At 48.3% G+C, this 19,500-nt stretch overlaps 1 protein-coding gene across 1 annotated transcript; it reads right to left on the bottom strand.

Annotated features, from left to right (window-relative positions):
- Positions 1-1,849: 1,849 nt before the first annotated feature.
- On the bottom strand, positions 1,850-17,307 carry CHRM1 (cholinergic receptor muscarinic 1). The gene is made up of 2 exons (XM_028710272.2): positions 17,092-17,307; positions 1,850-4,646 (listed from the first exon to the last, which is right to left on the bottom strand). The coding sequence occupies exon 2, from the start codon at positions 4,548-4,550 to the stop codon at positions 2,967-2,969; it is 1,584 nt and encodes a 527-aa protein (XP_028566105.1). The 5' UTR covers positions 4,551-4,646; positions 17,092-17,307; the 3' UTR covers positions 1,850-2,966.
- Positions 17,308-19,500: the final 2,193 nt, after the last annotated feature.

Genomic DNA, 19,500 nt, shown 5'->3' with positions numbered 1-19,500 from the left:
CTGGCTAGGGAAGATGGGAGTTGTAGTCCCAAAGCAGCTGGAGACCAAAGTTTGGGAAACAGTGATCTAGAGGTTCCCACAAATGTGGGTGAAAATCTGTCCAGGAATTGAGCCTGGGACATTTAGCTTGCAGGCAGCAACACTACAGCCCTTTCCATTTGCCATGGGTGCCTGTGCTATTTCAGCTTTAAAAATAGAAACTTCAAGGGAAGGGAACCTGTGCTGATGTGCCTTGCAGGGAAAATGAGCAGGGCCTACAGCTTGGGGTTCCCCTCTGCAAAATCCTGTGTGTTTCCTAAATGTTGCAAGGCTTTCCTGCAGCCACCAAGGGGCAGTGTAAGCCTTTCCCCCACTGTGTTGTCCAAACACTGTCTCCTTAATCCAGGAGTAGCTAAACTGCTCTTCTCTAGCTTTGCCAGAGTTGGACCATCAACTAAAGGCATCCCGGATTAATTTGGCAGGACCATCTTTAACAAAAAATACGTTTTATTTTTAATATTAAAGGGGGTAAAGGGGACCCCTTACAATTGAGTCCGGTCGCAAACGACTCTGGGGTTGCAGCGCTCATCTCGCTTTACAGGCCGAGGGAACCGGTGTTTGCTTCCACAGACCGTTTTCCCAGGTCATGTGGCCAGCATGACTAAGCCGCGTCTGGCAAAACCAGAGCAGTGCACGGAAACTCCGTTTACCTTTCTTCCGGAGTGGTACCTATTTATATACTTGCACTGTGTATATAAATAGACTGTGTATATAAATAGGTATATAAATACCTATTTATATACTTGCAACTGCAAGGTTGGCAGGAGCTGTGACCGAGCAACGGGAGCTCACCCCGCCGTGGGGATTCAAACCGCCGGCATTTCGATTGGGAAGCCCAAGCAGCAGAGTGGTTTAAGCCACAGCCTAAATACAGTGCAGAAGGCAGACACCGTAATAAAGCCAGGCCTTCCCCATCATTCTGGCGCAGGAGGGAAGGCATTTTCTGGGACAGTATGTGTTGCAAAATGTACATGCATAATCTCAAGATTTGCCAACACTTTTAGGCCCATCAGCACATTTGGATTTTTCAGGGAGGGCCACGGGTGCCACCTCCAATGGTCCATTCTCCCTGCTTCATGGATCAGCCCGTTCCTGAGACACAGAAGGAAAGAGTGCACCACACACTCCTTATATTTCCCAGTCATTTGGGTGAAGGTTAGACACAATAGAATTAATCTGAGCCTTGAAAAGTACATAGAGCTGAAAGAGGAAGTGGGAAAGAGTGCCACTTTTCCAACTTCCTCCTTCAGCTCTACGTACTTTCCATGGGAGCTTCCCCACCTCTTGACTAAGGGGATACTGGGAGGGGGAGAGGGCAGAGGCACCCCAAGCATCAGGAGAAGACCTCAAAGTTACCCTTGCGCCCACGGGTGCCACGTTGGAGATCCCTGCATTATCTGAAGCCCAAGAAGCTCGCGTTCCCTTCAAAATTGTACATTTATGCAGGTTTAATGGATGCTCAGTGGATTAAGTAACTCACACTTCTTTCATTGGGCCACGGCCTTATTTGTAATCATGGGCGACATTAAGATTGCATGCTTTTTTTTGGTTCTGTTTTGAAAAGGTGAAGCAAGTTCATAGAATCGTTAAAAGCTGGAAATGGCGTTAGACGTTTATCTAGCCCAACTACCTGCTCTGAGCAGGATCTATAACTTACTCATTTCATTACATTACATTTATACCCCACCTCTCCTTCACAGAGCTCAAGGCGGCATACACCCCCCCCCCCATTTTAATCCTCACAACAACCCTGTGAGGTAGGTTAGGATGAGAGTGAGTACCTGGTCCAAGGTCAATCAGTGCACTGAAATGAATGAGTGGGGATTTGCACCCTGGTCTCTCAGGTCTTAGTCCAGCACCCTAACCACTATACTACACTGTTGTTGGATGCAGCTAAAACACCCCCTGAAATATAACTCTCCAGGCTCTGCTCAGATGCCCTCAGCAAAGCAGAACCTGCCATCTTCCTGGGCAGCCTGCTCTGTTCCTCTGCTGCATACCTCTTTCCATTTCAAAGTTTCTCCTAATCTTTAGTCCAAAACAGCTTCCCTGCAATTTCCACCCATTGCTCCCAGTTCTGCCTTCTGGAGAGGCAAACAGTAAGTCTGTTCCATCTTCTGCACAACACGGACTTGCTGAAGACTATTGTGTCTCCCCTTCTCTTTTCCACCCAACACCTTCCACCATTCTACATAGGATTTGTAAAGCACTCGTTTTTATTGTCCTTGTAACAACAGAAACAATGAGCAAGGCAAACATGAATTATGTGCATAGGGTTGTAGCTAGTGTTAGTGTAGCTTAGATCCATTCATTCCAGTGGGTCTGATCTGAGAACTTAGTTGGATACACCTATGGTTTTCTCTCTCTCTCTCTCATAAAGTCTCTGCCAATAAGCCTATAAATTCCAAAATCCGAATAACGAAGGGACACTGATTCAATCTGCACCTTCACTACAACTTACTCTGCTTCCTTTATTTCCTTTGCAAAGAATTTGTGGTGGCCTAGAAGTTGACAGAGGAACACTTTATTTTCTGGAACAAAGTTTTTCACAGGCAGCCTACTTCTGAATACCAGATTCTGGGGGTCTAGGTGGTTGAAGCCTTTATGTCCTGGTCTAGGATGGAGTGTCCCAGTGGTTCTTATGTTCTTAGGAGCAAAATGTCTTCTGAGCTTAAAAGTATATATATATTTAAGCATCCATTAAGGGGGAGACCACCTCTGTACCTCTGCAGTGCTGAATTCTGTAAACATACCCAGGCATATCATAGTTATCCTTCCAAAATATAAATACCTAGCCCTAAAACTGGGAAGGATCTCTGTTCCATCCCACTCTCTGTTTGCCCTTCCTTATTTTATGCACCACCTCGGGGTCTTCTTGCCCCTTGCTCAATGGACCGGTGCCACCTGGGAGTTGCTCCCTTCTCCCTCTAGCGCCGCCGAACCCCACGACACTGCAGCAGCATCCGGAAGGTGGTCCGGAATGACCTATTGCAGAGGGCGTAGCACATGGGGTTGATGGTGCTGTTGACATAGCAAAGCCAGTACCCCAGTTTCCAAAGGCCTTTGGGGATGCATCCCTGGCAGAAAGTCGACACCAGCACCATGATGTTGTAGGGAGTCCAGGTGATGATGAAGGCCAAAAGGATGGCGCTGAGCGTCCGGGCTGCTTTCTTCTCCTTCATCAGAGAGAGTGTTTTCCTTTTGGAGACACGATTCTTCCTCCTCTTCCTCCTGAAGGCTTGGCTCTTGGCCGCTGCTGGAGTCTTCTCCATCAGGGGTGGCATTGCTGCTTTCTTGAGCTTGTTCTCCATGACCGGAGGTTGCCTTGGGATCCCGACGAGGACCTTTCCGCCTGCCCAGTTCCTACCGGACGTTGCCTTGGGATCTCGGCACTGACCTGGCTGTGGTGGCTGCAGGACGGTGTTGATCATGGGCAGGCGGATGACTGCTGAGCAGATGGTGTGGACTTCGAAGGGCTGTTCCTCGCCCTCGGATGATGTCAAGGAGTCGGCAGAGGCCTCCTCCACTTCCTCGTCCTCCGTGTTGTTCCAGCTGCCATTGCTGCTTTGGTCTACGAACAGGCCCTCGGCCCTCTGCCCAGCAGGAAAGCAGCATGTCTGCAGAGGAAGGACAACCACGGCAGAGGAAGCTGCGACAGCGTGGGATGGCTCCGAGCTGCTACTGCTGCTGCCCCCACTGCCACTGTTTGGGGGTATTCTGGAGGCAGCTTGGGGTTTGCTCCCAAACTCTGAGCCCTGTAGTCCAGACAGTTCCTTGGCTCTCTTCTGGATCTCCTGGAAGATCTTCCAGTAGAGAGCCACCATTATGATGACGGGGAGGTAGAAGGCCGCAATGGCCGTTCCGAAGGTGATGATCGGCACAGAGAAGAACTGGATGTAGCAGTCGTCCTCGGGGACCGTCCGCTTGCCGACAAAGTTCTGCCAGAACAAGATGGCGGGTGCCCACAGGATAATGGAGATCAGCCAAGCCAAGCCTATCATAACAGCGGCCCTCTTGGGTGTCCGCTTGGCTCTGTAGGTGAGTGGGCGGGTGATGGAGAAGTAGCGGTCGAAGCTGATGACCAACAGGTTCATGACAGACGCGTTGCTGGCAACGTAGTCCAGGGCCAGCCACAAATCGCAGGCCACACTGCCCATCGCCCACCGCCCCATGACAATGTAGGTGGTGTACAAGTTCATGGAGATGACTCCAATGATGAGGTCGGCGCCAGCTAAGCTGAGCAAGAAGTAATTGTTGACGGTCTTCAGCTCCCGGTTGACCTTGAAAGAGATCATCACCAGAAGGTTCCCCACCACAGTGACAAAGGAGATGATCCCCGTCGTCAAAATAATCAAGACCACCTCCCAAAGAGAGTGCCCACCTTCTGACGAAGGCTTGGTGGGTTCCAGGGTGTCGTTTGGAGCTAGTGGGTTGCTTGAGATGTTCATGGTGTCACCGTGAAGTCTCTCCTGGCCACCATCTAGGAAAGGGTTCCAGGAAGACAGCCACATGGGTATGTCGGACAAGGTCCTTTTTTACTTCTGACGGCCACCTCAGATTAAAAGGAAGTGGCAGTTGCAGACTGTCCTTCAGCCCAAGGACTTCACCTGGAAGGAGAAGAATGGAGACAGAAGTAAGTAACATAGCCTGATGCCTGCAAAGCCTACATTGGTGGTCCCAGATAGATCCCCGCTCCAGCTCTGAGCCTTTAAAAAAAAATTAAGTCTCTAGTCCTCTTAGAAAAACAGTTGTGAAGCAAAATGTGCAGGTATCCTCATAAGTGAAATCTGTGAAATGAGACAACCTGCCTGTTCCACTTGTCAGACATTTTAGCCAATGAGTGAAGTCAGAGCTATGCTTGCTGCGCTTCCTGTTTGGACACCAGGCGATATAAATCCCCGATCTCCTAAAGAGCTCCTGTTTCAACCTCCCCCTTCAATGCACTTTTCTGGCTTCTGTCTTATTTTCTAAGTGTAAGCTCAACAGGTTAAGCTATTCTCATACAATTATGGGGAAAGCTTCACCGTGGTAGCTCAATCAGTAGAGCATGAGGCTCTTGACCTGGGGAGGTGGGGAGCACATTTTTCAGGGGGAAATCACACCGCAAAATTGCGTGAGATCGTGGCATCCAAAATGGCCACTATTCTCTAGTGATTAAAAAAGGATGTCCCGGTTTTTCCGGGACACTTGTGGGGCACGCATTTGTCTCAATTTGCCTGCACAGTGCTTAAGTGGAGGTTAGGCAATGCCCTGTCTTTACTGAACATTTGTAAGAACATAAGAAGAGCCTGGCTGCTGGATCAGGCCAAAGCCCCATCTTGTCCAGCATCCTGTTCTCTGTTTCCAACCAGATGCCTCTGGGAAGCTTGCAAGCAGGAGCTGAGCATAGCAGAGAAATCTCCACTTGTGATTACGACCAATTGGCACACTGCCTCCAATAACAGAGGTAGTGTATAGCCATTGTGGCTAATAGCCATTCATTCTGTTTGGCTTGTGGGAAGATTATATGGCATGGATCATTCATCTTGATTTGCTTGCAGGGCGTTTACACATCTTACCAATCATTCGCTCATCCATCCATCCATCTCCCCATCACACTTCCAACTGCAAAAAGTCTGGTGTGTGCGTGTGTGTGTTTTAAGTGGGTTTGTTGCATCAAAGCACTTAAATATACTTTAATTGTGCAAACCTTAAATTCCTCCTGCAAAACATTTATTTTTACTTTCATAACAGTAAAAAGGCAGCATTACAATATCTAAGAATAAAACCTACAAGAAGCATCCACAGTTAAATGCCGATGAGCTAAAAAGGAGAAAATTCATATTGCAAAGGAGGCCTGCATTGAAAAGGGTGCCATTCCAGACCCTCCAAGTGTCCCTATTTTCCAGGAACAGTCCCGGATTTACAGAAGCTGTCCTGGTTTCTGATTTGATCCTGGAATGTCCCGCTTTTCCTTAGGGCATTCCTATTTTCATCAGGTAAATGTTGGAGAGTATGGCATTATTGGACTCCCAAACCAAGGAAGATAAGTAACTATACATCTGAAGCACCCCCCCAACCTTTAGAAGACATCTGAAGCAACCCAGTCAGATGGGTGGGGTATAAATAATAAAATTGTTGTTGTTGAATAGGATGTCCCTATTTTCATCAGAGAAATGTTGGAGGGTGTGCCATTCTCAGAAGGCATCTGAAGAAAGAAAGGGATGGTTTCTGCCAAATCGTCTACTGGCAGTGAGTTCCACAGGGCAAGGCTTGCCACCCTAAGGCTCTGGACCCTTGCAAAGGTGAGCCGAACCTCAGGGGTATGGGGAAACCCCTAGAAATGCCCCAACTGAGGATCTCAAGGCTTGTGGTGGAGCATAAGGAACCAGGAAGAATTTTTAAGGTCTTTTGAGCCCCAGTTGTTTAGGCTTTGTGAATTAACCCAAGTACTTTGACCCAGTAGCAAATGGCGACAGTCTGCAGGTGATCTAAGAAAATAAATCTAGCATACCTGAAGGCCTGCCATATGGGAGAAACAGCTGCTTTGGTCCACAATGTCCTCACCTCACCTCCTGTCCTCCCTGGGCAGCTTGGAAGGTCTCCTTTGGTCTTTCTTCTCCTTCCTTTCTCCTTTCTCTTTCTCTCCCTCCTGCCCACCAAGGGGCAGCTGAGGGTGATGGCGGCAGTGGGGGTTTCTCAAGCAGAAAGAGCTGGCCGTTGTTCCTTTCAAAACTGCTCCTTGTGGGGCTTCCCCCACTTCTTCTCTGTCTTCCCCTTGTGTCAATATTCCATAGTCACGAGCTCAAACAGAACCTCCTGGCACCACACAGGCACCTTGGGAGAGAAGGAAGCTGAGGCCTGATTAAAAATAGGGAGGCTTGTGGCTCAGGGGCAGGACCTGCTGGGTGTGCAGGAGGTTCCAAGTTCAAGTTCAAAAAGAACTCGGGTAAGTGATAGAACAGGGGACGCGGGTGGCGCTGTGGGTTAAACCACAGAGCCTAGGACTTGCTGATCAGAAGGTCGGCAGTTTGAATTCCCGCGACGGTGTGAGCTCCGGTTGCTCGGTCCCTGCTCCTGCCCACCTAGCAGTTCGAAAGCACATCAAAGTGCAAGTAGATAAATAGGTACCGCTCCGGCAGGAAGGTAAACGGCGTTTCCGTGCACTGCTCTGGTTCGCCAGAAGTGGCTTACTCATGCTGGCCACATGACCCGGAAGCTGTACACTGGCTCCCTTGGCCAATAAAGCAAGATGAGCGCCGCAACCCCAGAGTTGGCCACGACTGGACCTAATGGTCAGGGGTCCCTTTACCTTTTTAAGTGATAGAACAGACTCTTCTGCCATTGAGATCTTGGTGGAGCTGCTGCCATGCAATAGAACAGGAACGGGAAACCCTCAAGAATGGGGGGTAGCCCTCCAAGCCTCTCCATCTGGTCCTAAGGATTCTCCCCAGGCTGCAGTCTCACTGGTCTTGCTTTGAAGCCCCAGTGTTTGTGCCTGGCTGGAATGTGCCCTTAAAGTCTGGTAATGCTCTTTCTTGCATAGATGGAAGATGGAGAGAGGGGTGCAAGTGTGTGGAAACTAGCTAACTGCACAGAGGTAAAATGGAGATGTACTGCTCCACTCAGTTTTGCTTTGACACCCTGCGCCCACCCTGCTGTGGTCCTAATCTGGATTACCCCAAGCATGCAGTGGAAAGTGTTGTTGTTGTTGTTGTTACATTTTTATTCCATCTTTCCTCCAAGGAAAGGTGGTGTACATGTTATCCTCACAACAACCTTGTGAGGAAGGTTAGGCGGAGAGAGAGGCAGTGACTGGCCCACAGTCACGCAGGCAGCAGGGTTACATGCCACCCCAATCTCCAAGCGGTGTGAAATCCCAGGGGCTCACTCAGGGTTTGTCCCTTCCTCTCCAGGGTTCCCCCCATGCAATCTGAGACAGCGCCTGTGCGAAGCTAATTCCTCCTCTGCTCTCTTCATACCTTTCCTGGTTCTGGGAGACCAGCAGGGATGGGAGCTTGTCGCAGGAGGAGGGAGAGACCCCCATGACTTCCCCAGCCTGACTCATCCCTGCCTCTTGGCCTCCCTCCTTGCTCTCGCCTGCTTCAGTTTCTGCTTCTGTTTCTTCTTCAGCTTCAGGCACCTCCCTCTTCTCCCTCTGACCTCCCCTTGCCGTCCCACCACCACTCTCCAGGTCCTGAGCCTTCTTCCCTTGGGGGTTCCCCAGGTGGTTCCCCTCCCACCATTCCTATGCACCCAAGCAGTCCGTGAGACACCCACATTTTTGCCATTTCCCCTAATATAACACACCGTTCTATGTTACCTTCACCAATGCATGCATTTCTGTGCCCATTGCTCTCCACTACAGTGGTACCTCGGGTTACATACGCTTCAGGTTACAGACTCAGCTAACCCAGCAATAGTGCTTCAGGTTACGAACTTTGCTTCAGGATAGAAATCCACCCCCCCTTGCCCCCAATTCTCTAGACCCAGGTGCCAGAGAACAGAAATCGTGCTCCGGCGGCCCGGCGGCAGCAGGAGGCCCCATTAGCTAAAGTGGTGCTTCAGGTTAAGAACAGTTTCAGGTTAAGAACGGACCTCCGGAACGAATTAAGTACTTAACCCGAGGTACCACTGTACATGCATTTTTGGTACACATTTTTTGCTTGCAGAACTGCATCACCAAATTTGAAGCAGTGTTGTCTTCGAAGGATTGCATGCCTTGTTTTGGGAAGGGCAAAGCAGGGAGGCTTCCTTTTCAACATGAACCAGACTGAAATCCACCCCCCCTTGCCCCCAATTCTCTAGACCCAGGTGCCAAGCTTACGGCACCAGCCTGCTCCACCCTCGTATTTTTGGGCCGTGATTTTTCCTGCCTGTTCCAAATGGTTTCTAAACCTCTACCAAGGCAGGGAGGAGAGGGGCTTGCCAAGTGAGGAAGCCAGGTGCGCGTGTCTTGCGGATCGGGCCAAGAGCGGAGCGTGGTCGAGAACGCTGCCTCTCTTAGGCATCCGTCCGTTGGCGGAAAATATTTACATTAGCTTTTGATGAATGGAGCTCTGGATGTCATCATGGAGGTGCTGATGGGGAAAGAGCTGCTCTTGCCACCCTCCTCCTCGGTCTGTACATCTTTGGGCGGCGAGGCTCAAGAGTGCTAAGCCATCTGGAATATCCTGTGCCTCTGTAGGTGCTCCAAGCCAGAGGAGGGCTGCCTTCTATTTGTCAACAAGAGGCAATCTCTCGGGTGCCAGAACTGGGAGACGGAGGAATTTGACCCAGGGAGAGGGGGTAAAACATTAGTGTGTTCTCCTGCCCAAACATTAGTTCTCTGGGACATTAGAAGGACAAAATTAACCCCGACAAACAGGATCGAACCTCCAGGAAGTTTGGGAATTGTAGTACGACACAGGCAGCGGAAACCTGCCCTAAGCTGCGACTGCCGTTGCAATTGGGAAAAGGAAACAGAAGGGCTGGAGAAGGCAAGACAGAGTTGAAAGGAGAATCAGGGGGCCTTTCCTGTGACTTGCCCAGCCAGGGGCATAGCGGGGGTTGCCAGTGCCCAGGGCGGGGCAAGTGTTGTGCCCTTGTGATGAATTGGACAGCAGCTCGTCCCCTTGCTGGCCATTGTCTAATTAAGCGAGTCTCTCCTTGCAAACTGGCTCCAACCTGGGAGTACAGTGGTACCTCGGGTTAAGTATTAATTCGTTCCGGAGGTCCGTTCTTAACCTGAAACTGTTCTAACCTGAGGTACCACTTTAGCTAATGGGGCCTTGTGCTGCCGCCGCACGATTTCTGTTCTCATCCTGAAGCAAAGTTCTTAACCTGAAGCACTATTTCTAGGTTAGCGGAGTCTGTAACCTGAAGTATATGTAACCCGAGGTGCCATTGTAGAGATAATGCAGAGAAACATGGAGTTCTACATGATGGGCTCATCCACACTCGTTCCACAGTTTCTAGGCATGGGTACGAGACGTTTTTCTTTTGCCCCATGGCTCTCCCTCTGGGAAAGCCACTGTTTTTGTTTGTTTGTTTATTTTTAATATAGTTTTTATTAAAGACTTTTTTGTGCTACAAAACAAACAAATAAACAAGGAAAAGTACATGTAGCGTCTCTACTTTCAGTTCATAGCATCTTTTCTCACAGTTCATTTACATTCAGTATGAGACACTGGACTCAGCTATACAGCTGCAAATAAAACGTTTAAAGTTTGTTGTAAAGTGCATTATACAAATGTGCCACTAGATGGTGATGGTGAGCTATGGCAAATTCAATATATATTTCAAAACTTTTTTTTTAAAAGCATTTTCACAACATTTTTTATATGTGTCTAGATTCTGCCACTATTGTCATAGACTTTTTGGGGGGGAAGAGGTGGAGGGAGAGGGAGGGGGTTGTGGGGGGTGTTGATGACATTTTCATTCTATTGCATAGTGTTTGTGGCAGGGTTTTTCTGTCTACCACCCAGAGTGGCTGGGGAAACCCAGTCAGGTGGGCGGGGTACAAATAATAAAGTTATTCTCATCATCATTATTACCACTGAAACGGAACGACGCCAATCCGTAACAAACCTGATTTGTTATGGATTCAGAGGTGAACAATGGGCTTCCCTGGGGAAAGCAGTGGGACAAAAGGAAAAACCTCTCAGACCCATGCCTAGGAATCATGGATGAGCCTTGGACTAAAGAACCAGCGGCGTAGCTAGCCGCTCGGGTGCCCAGTGCGGTGCACACATCCTGCAGCTCGGGGTGGGGTGCGCTGCGTGGAGCCTCTCTGCCGCCCCCCCCTCAGCTGTAGGGCAGATGAGGGAGAGGTGGTGGGCAGACGCAAGCTCTGAGCTGCCATTTCAGGCAGCACAGAGCCTGCGGGCGCCCAAGCCACCACGTCACTCCCAGGAGAGATGCGTGGCTCGGGCATGCTGCAGGCCTTGCGGTAAGTGCCAGCCCCCACGGTGTGGCGCCCAGTGCCAGCTGCGTTTCGTTGCGTTTCTTGACTGAACTAAAAAGTTTCCTAAGCCCAATTTTTAATTTTTATTATTTTATTATTTTTTAAAACTCATATTTTCGTCATTTTGTCACACACCCCTCAGTGATGACACCCAGGGCGGCCCGCGCCTACCGCACCCACCTTCCTCCGCCACTGTAGAGAACAAGAAGCTGAGAAGGAGTGCTACCCCCAGGATGGGTTGTAAGTTCAAAAGCAGGCAGGTAGGTGGCTGGGTGGGGGCTGGCTAAGGGTAGAGGGAGGTTTGTTGGGCAGCGAGCTCCCCTTTCGCCCTAATACAACAGCCTCAACTGGTGTGTGACTCACAATATCGGCGTGCATTTGTGGGAACGTTTCGCGTCTCACTTTCTTGAACCCTCTGGAATCTGCCGAAGCGTGTTCTTACTCACACTGTGTTTATGGAATAAAATTGCAGAGTGACACCTCCGCGCTGCCTGCCTTCCTCTCTTTCTCTGCCGCTGCTGTAAGTCAGCGTGCTGTTCTATTTTGGGGTTTGGTGCATGGAAAGGGCGGTGTGTTGCATGGATGCTCATGGGAGAGCGGGGAATGTGGCACCCGATTGGCTGCGGCCAGAGGTGGTGGCATTCCACAGCTCCACGGGCAGGGCGCTAATCATTACTTTCAGCGTCACAAAGGTTCGTAATGTACATGGAAGCTGTGTGAAGTATTGCTCCAGTACAGTTCCAACAGTTGCTATTTTCAGGTGCGATTCAGTCACAAATTCCAGTCAGTGCAGGTTGTGCAATGATTCAAGTTGGCTTGGAGGTCTTGCGCAACAAACCAGCATGCCCTCCAACATTTCTCTGGTGAAAATCGGGACATCCTAAGGAAAACATTCTGGAATCAAATCAGAAACCAGGATGGCTTCTGTAAATTTGGGACTGTTGCTGGAAAATAGGGAGGGTCTGAGTTACCTCCCATTGGCCATTTTGTGATAAGGGGAATGTATACCCTCCAACGTTTCTCTGATGAAAATAGGGATGTCCTATTCAGTGAAGATGATGCTCCACACAGCCACTCTGGGTAGCTTCCAACATATATAAAAACATAATAAAACAGTAAACTTTTTTTTTTTAATTCCCTATATAGGACTACCCTCAGATGTCTTATATAGCTTGTATAGTTACTTATCACCTTGGCTCAGGGGTTGTTGCATAACTCCATACCCTCCAACATTTATCTGATGAAAATAGGATTGCCCTAAGGAAAATGGGGACATTCCAGGATCAACTCAGAAACCGGGACACTTGGAGGGTCTGGAATGGCACTGTTTTCAACTTAGGCCTCCTTTGCAATATGAATTTTCATTCATTGGCATTTAACAATGCTTTTGTGGATGCTTCTCGCTGGTTTTATTCTTAGATATTGTAATGCTGCCTTGAAATGTTTTTACGAAAGTAAAAATTAATAAATGTTTTTGCGGGAGGAATTTAAGGTTTCTACAATTAAAGTACATCAAAGCGTCAGGAATACACACAGGGAAAGTGTGGGATAAGCGATGACTTGATGCAGCCTCACCTGACCTCTCTGCAAAAATGCTCAGTAAATAGCCGATGACGTCTAGCCACCCCACAGGCATTGCCTGCAAACAAATTAGGAGGAATGCTCAATAAACAGGTCACCTGACGTGGCCTACATCTGAGCACGAGCAAAGAGGCTTTGCCGTAAAAGAGGAGTGGAGAAACTTTGTCTGTTTTTATTTTTGCAGGTGGATGACATAAATTGCTCCCTCCAGCACCAAGTAACAAAAACCTCCATGTCGAGACACAGTGTGGTGTAGTGGTTAGAGGGCTGGACTATGACCTGGGAGACTCAGATTCCAACACCTGCTCTGCCATGAAGCTCACTAGGTCAAGCACCTGTCTCTCAGCTTCACCTTAGTTGTAAGGATAAATGGGGAGGGGAAAAAAAAGAATAATCTCTGCCATATTGAGCTCCTTGGGGGAATGGTGGGATGCAAATAAACCCTTAAAAAGGTAAAGGTAAAGGACCCCTGACAGTTAAGTCCAGTCACAGACGACTCTGGGGTTGTGGCGCTCATCTCGCTTTACAGGCCGAAGGAGCCGGCGTATGTCCGCTCCGCAGACAGTTTTTCCGGGTCATGTGGTCAGCATGACTAAGCCGCTTCTGGCGCAACGGAACACTGAAACCAGAGCAGTGCACGAAAACACTGTTTACCTTCCCACCGGAGCAGTACCTATTTATCTACTTGCACTTTTTGGTGTGCTTTCGAACTGCTAAGTTGGCAGGAGCTGGGACCGAGCAACAGGAGCTCGCCCTGTTGTGGGGATTCAAACCACCAACCTTCTGATCGGCAAGCCCAAGAGGCTCAGTGGTTTAGACCACAGCGTCACCCTCATCCCTTAGCGTGACCTTAACTCCCGTTCTGTTCTTGCAGTGGATGGATGAACTTGAACGGTTTGTTTCCATTTTGTAATTTTGACTATAGTATTAATAAACATGATCTGTTCTGTGCACATTGATGTTCAAAGGTTGTTGCCATCTGAGCCTAACCTACCTTGCAGAGTCGTTGTGAGGGTAGGATGTGAAGGGAGAGAACCATGTCTGCTACCTTGGAGGAAAGGTGGGCTTATCAAGTAGAAATGTCCAGTTTCATAGCCTGCCTCTGACTTTCCAAATGCACCAGCCTGGCTGCCGTTAGAAACGAGCGGCGGTGCAGATAGATCTAGGACCTGATGCATTACATAATGGTGTCTTTTATATCTGCAGACGCATCCATTCTCAATTGATGCCCAGAGTCGGGGACCGTCTGCCTGCTTACCCTTATTTAATTTCTCTCTTTCTAAAAGCCTTAATTTGAAACAGAAGGCAGTTGTTTACAACCTTGCCAGGGGTCCAGCAAGGCCCCTGAAGGGAATCTAACACAGGGACATAAGGAGAGCCTGGCTGCTTCTGCTGGACCACGCCAAAGGCCCATCTAGTTCAGCATCCTTTCTTCACAGTGGCCAAGCAGACGCTCAGATGGGAAGCTGGGAAGCAAAGCCAGTGGTCAAGGGTAGGGTAGGGGCGCCATGTTTCTAGAAGGAAAATTCAGGACACAAAAGTTGTTAAGCTTTTTTTTTGGGGGGGGGAATGAAAAATTGCACTAAAATGCTGATGTAATTTCATGAAGACTTAAAAACAAAAGATCAGAAACTGATGTAAAAAAAGTGAAGAAGTGAAATTAAGGCTGAAAAATTGAGAACCAGGAAAATCACCTGTCCCTTGCGTGGGGTGGGGTGTCTTGACTTTTCCCACTTTTTTTTGCTGTGGGAAAGAGAAACCAGATCTTCCAAAAGCTATGTGAAGAGAATAAGACGTAGCACATGTGCAGGAAACCTTTGAGGCTGCCTTCGCTGGCAGGTGGTTAATGTTACTGTTGGGGGCGGGGGGTGGACTGGGGAAGTGAGCCCCCACTCAGCTCTCTCCAGAGAAGTGGAACATTTGTCTCATATCTTCCCCATATAAGCTCTCCCCGTCTGCTTAAGCCACGTGCTTGCAATTCCACAGAACTTGCGAGAGCTTCTAAACACTGAAGTGTTTAGAACTTTTCATTTGAGCGCGCAGGATTGAGCCCCTGAACCTCTTTCCAGTGCCATGACTTGGCCCAGAAAGACATTTGATTTGACTGATTATCTGTACACTGTTCCCCCAACAACAACTCCAAGCTCAACGCAGCTCCAGATAATTACAAAGCACTGAAAATTAGCAAGCAACCTTTCTATCAGAGTAACCGTACTGAGCACAATAGCACAGATTTAAAGCAATGCGGGTGGCGCTGTGGTCTAAACCACTGAGCCTCTTGGGCTTGGTGGTTCGAATCCCCGTGACGGGGTGAGCTCCCTTTGCTCGGTCCCAGCTCCTGCCAACCTAGCAGTTTGAAAGCACGCCAGTGCAAGTAGATAAATAGGTACCGCTGCGGCGGGAAGGTAAACTGCGTTTTCCGTGCGCTGCTCTGGTTTCGCCAGAAGCGGCTTAGTCATGCTGGCCACATGACCCGGAAAAACTGTCTGCCGACAAACGTTGACTCCCTTGGCCAGTAAAGCAAGATGAGCGCTGCAACCCCAGAGTCGTTTGCAACTGGACTTAACTGTCAGGGGTCCTTTACCTTTACCTTTTAAAGTGATTCAGTTAACATGGAATGTTTCTTGGGGTGGTATATGGGGACAAATTGTTATATGCGTTTTCAGAAAACGAAAACTCAACGCTCCCTCGCAAGCAGCAGCACATTGTTACAGAAAGTAATGGTGACAGTGCCTCTGAGCATATAGTCACCTTGCTTTGGGGAGAGGGGGGATCCCATGCTTCTCTGTTCTGAGAATCCTTTGCATTAATAATGACAGTTGCACCCCACTTTTCCTTCTCGGACCGCAAGGGAGCGTCCCCTCTCCCAATTTTATCCTCACAGCAACCCTGAGAGGTAGACTTAGGCTGAGAGATACTGGCGGGTCCAAGGTCCCCAGTGGTCTCCCAGGTCTCAGGCCAGGGATGCTGAGTTGCGCCCAACATTGGAGGGGCCCGTTGAGCATGCATGACGCCACACGTACGATGTCCCCCAACCCTTCTTGAGCAGGGGGCAATGGTTCCCCTTAACCTGGAAAAGGTGAGGCACACATAAAACAGTCTCTCGGTACTAATTCTGGGTTCTCTGTTCAAATGAGAACAGCACTGCTTTCTCATTCCAAGCAAAACCAATTTGCTTGGAAGTAAATCCTTCTGAAATGAATTGGAAATGCTTCTGAGTGAGCACGGTTAACAAACAGGCTTTCTCTTGCCCGTGCTTCCCCATTGTAGCCCACAACTGTTTCTCTTCTGCCATCTGACCTACGCATGCGATGCAAACCATCCCCTTACAACCTCCAAGGGCACAGGATGGGCAGGAAGCATTTCTGTGTGTCTGTTGAGGAAATTCTGTTGTTAAACGGCAAGCAAAATTCTTTCCCACAATTTTTCATTTGATGGGTGAATGTCTCAGTTTTGGTTTCCCTCAACATTTCCACGGCGGTTTGTGAATTTTGTTTTTAAAGGGCTTGTGGAAATTCAATTTAGGATGAATTTCTCCTGCTATGCACATTTATTTTTTTGTATGCAATTTTGCCCATCATACACATTTTTCGCAAAGCAATTTCCTCTAATATAGTGCAATTTTTCTGCATGCTAATTTTTGGCTTTACATGCATAGCCACACATTTTACCCCAGTGCCTCTATTTTGGTACATGTCACTTGGCCCGAGAACATCTTTGCCATATTCTGAGAACCGTCAAGGTTCGCTGGGTTTGGGTTCGTGAAAGTGTGAATGAGGTATGCTTGCCTTCAAATGCGAACAGAATCAAATTTGTCTTTCATTCCTAGGTGAAATGTGTTTATTTCTGATGAGCATCTAGTCTATATTAAATCGAAAGCTATGTTCCAGAGAGGCAGCTGTGCTAACCTATTCAGGCAAACAAACACAGAAAGAGCCTTGTGGCACTATAAAACTAGACTTTTTATTGTGGCCGAAAGCTTTATGCCACAGAATAACTGTGGATGTTTAGGTCTACAATCCACCGACCATCAGTGATTTGACACAGACAGATAATATCAAAAGAGCTCAGTGGGTAATGAGGCTGGTTTTTAGGCCTGAGAGTCACTGTCCTGGGTCAATTCACCAGGATTTGTCCCCTTACATTGTACAAAAGCATTTTCCAGGCAGTCAACAGTTTTGGTAGGATTCAGCCATATGCTGGCACATTCAGGTTGCGCAATTCAGGCTGATTTGGAGCATTTGCACAACAAACTCGCCCCCCTGCAACCCCCCCAACTTCTTTTTATAAGGAAAACGATAGGCAATGCACAATAAATTGTGGGATAGCCGTTGCTTTGATGCTACGCCATCTAACATGCCCACAAACAAATCAGAACAAGTGCTGGATAAATTGCCACGGTTGTCTTAGCCTCCCCGCAAACTTTGTGCAAACAAGGCAGGATAAATGCTCATGAAAACAGATTGTCTGGAAATGGCCTCAGCTGTGCCTTCGATCGTGTCGATCTCTAAAGGCTACAAGGCAGTTGACATGAATGCCTCACTTACCTTCTTGACTCAGATTTTCGGATCATAGCCCATCCAGGTGAGATGCCTGCTGGCCTCTCTGGTTCCTTTGAGACCCACTGAAGCACTTGCCTGGTCTCTAGCCGAGGTCTTTTGCTCTTTCTGGGAAGTCTGGTAGTGGGAGCAAACAGCAGACTGGAAGAAGAAGGGAAAAAACACCCACCCAGCACTCCAATAAACCATCCTCCTCTCCTTCGCTCCCTCTGCTGGATACGAGACCAAGAGTGAGACTCCTGGCTTTGTGGGAGGATTTTAGAAGGTTGTTATGGAATTGACAAATACGAAATGGATTAGTAGCATAGGAAGTTGCCTTCGGCTGAGTCAGACCACTGGCCCATCTAGCTCCATATTGTCTGCACTGACTGGCAGCAGATCTCGTCAGGGTTTCAGGCAGAGAATCTGATCCTAACCCTGTCTGGAGATGCTGGGGTTGAGCCTGGGGCATCCAGCATTGAAGCTCCACAGCTGGCCTATGGCAGCTTTTTTTTAAAAAAAATCCTTACTGTAAAAAAAGAGAAAGCCACAAATATACCTCTCTGCTTTGGTAACTGGAAGCAGAAATGCTGACTTTTGTTTAGAAGGCTGGGTGTGAGAAGGGGTGTAGCCATGGGCTTAGTGTATTTTTATTTATTTACTTTATTTGGGGGGTAGCTGCCCCCCTGCCCCTGGCTACACCCATGGTTGCAGCTTTGCGGTTGAGCATCAGTCGGAACTGGGACATGGGTGGCGCTGTGGGTTAAACCACAGAGCCCAGGGCTTGCCGATCAGAAGGTCGGCGGTTTGAATCCCCGTGACGGGGTGAGCTCCCGTTGCTTGGTCCCTGCTCCTGCCAACCTGGCAGTTCGAAAACACATGAAAGTGCAAGTAGATAAATAGGTATCACTCCAGCGGGAAGGTAAATGGCGTTTCCATGCGCTGCTCTAGTTCGCCAGAAGCGGCTCAGTCATGCTGGCCACATGACCCGGAAGCTGTACGCCGGCTCCCTCGGCCAATAAAGCAAGATGAGTGCTGCAACCCCAGAGTTGGTCACGACTGGACCTAATGGTCAGGGGTCAATTTACCTTTATCAGTAGGAATTGACACTGATGCTAACTTGAAGAACTAAACCTTGAAGAAATTGTGCTTGAGCTTGCTTTTCATAGAATCATAGAATTGTAGAGTTGGAAGGGACCCTGACAATCATTAATAATAATAATAATAATAATAATAATAATAATAATAATTTATTATTTATACCCCGCCCCAGCCACTCTGGGCGGCTTCCAACAGAACACTAAAATACAATCTAGTCCAACCCTGAGCAATGCACGAATATGCCGCTGTCCCATACTGGGATCAAACCTGTAACCCTGGTGTCATGAGCACTACACTCTAACCAGCCCATTCCTTTCCCCTCAAGTGCCATATTTATTTTTAGTTGTGAACAGTCTTAATACTATTCACACACACACACCCAGCCTCTCTGAGAGCCTTTGGCTAAAAGGGCTATTGATTTAAATAAATTAAATAAATATGGTTAGGCCTTAGTAGGAATCATTACAGTCAAACCTCAGTTGTCAAATGCAATCCGTTCTGGAAGACCTTTCGACTTCCGAAATGTTCGACAACCGAGGCACGGCTTCCGATTGGTTGCAAAAGCTTCTTGAACTCAAGCAGAAGCCATGTCGGATGTTCAGCTTCTGAAAAACGCTCAAAATCCGGAGCATTTACTTCTGGGTTTTCCGTGTTCGGGAACTAAAACACATGATAATGGAGGTGTTTGGGAACCGAGGTATCAGATTGCTTCATCTTATTAATAGGAGGTGTTTGTTCGGTCTAGTGATATTTGTCTGGCTATTTATCTTTTGTTACGTTTTGTAACTGCTGGTGTGTTATCCTGGAATGTTGCTGCCTAACATTTTATGGTGCAGAATTTATCTGATGTTGTGAGCTGCTTTGAGCATAGCTTGCCATGGAGAAGCAGCATTCAATTAAAATAATGCTTCTGGTGAATTCCTTGTAAACTAATATGCTTGCCTTGGTCTAGGCTTGTTAGTTGTTGTTGTTGTTTAGTCGTTTAGTCGTATCCAACTCTTTGTGACCCCATGGACCAGAGCATGCCAGGCACTCCTGTCTTCCACTGCCTCCCGCAGTTTGGTCAGACTCATGTTAGTAGCTTCGAGAACACCGTCCAACCATCTCGTCCTCTGTCGTCCCCTTCTCCTTGTGCCCTCCATCTTTCCCAATATCGGGGTCTTTCCCAGGGAGTCTTCTCTTCTCATGAGGTGGCCAAAGTATTGGAGTCTCAGCTTCAGGACCTGTCCTTCCAGTGAGCACTCAGGGCTGATTTCCTTCAGAATGGATAGGTTTGATCTTCTTGCAGTCCATGGGACTCTCAAGAGTCTCCTCCAG

Source organism: Podarcis muralis, chromosome 16 (genome assembly GCF_964188315.1).
Source record: "Podarcis muralis chromosome 16, rPodMur119.hap1.1, whole genome shotgun sequence".
Classification (NCBI taxonomy): domain Eukaryota; kingdom Metazoa; phylum Chordata; class Lepidosauria; order Squamata; family Lacertidae; genus Podarcis; species Podarcis muralis.
Note: the sequence above shows the minus strand (reverse complement) of the source record. Positions and strands in the feature narration are given on the sequence as shown.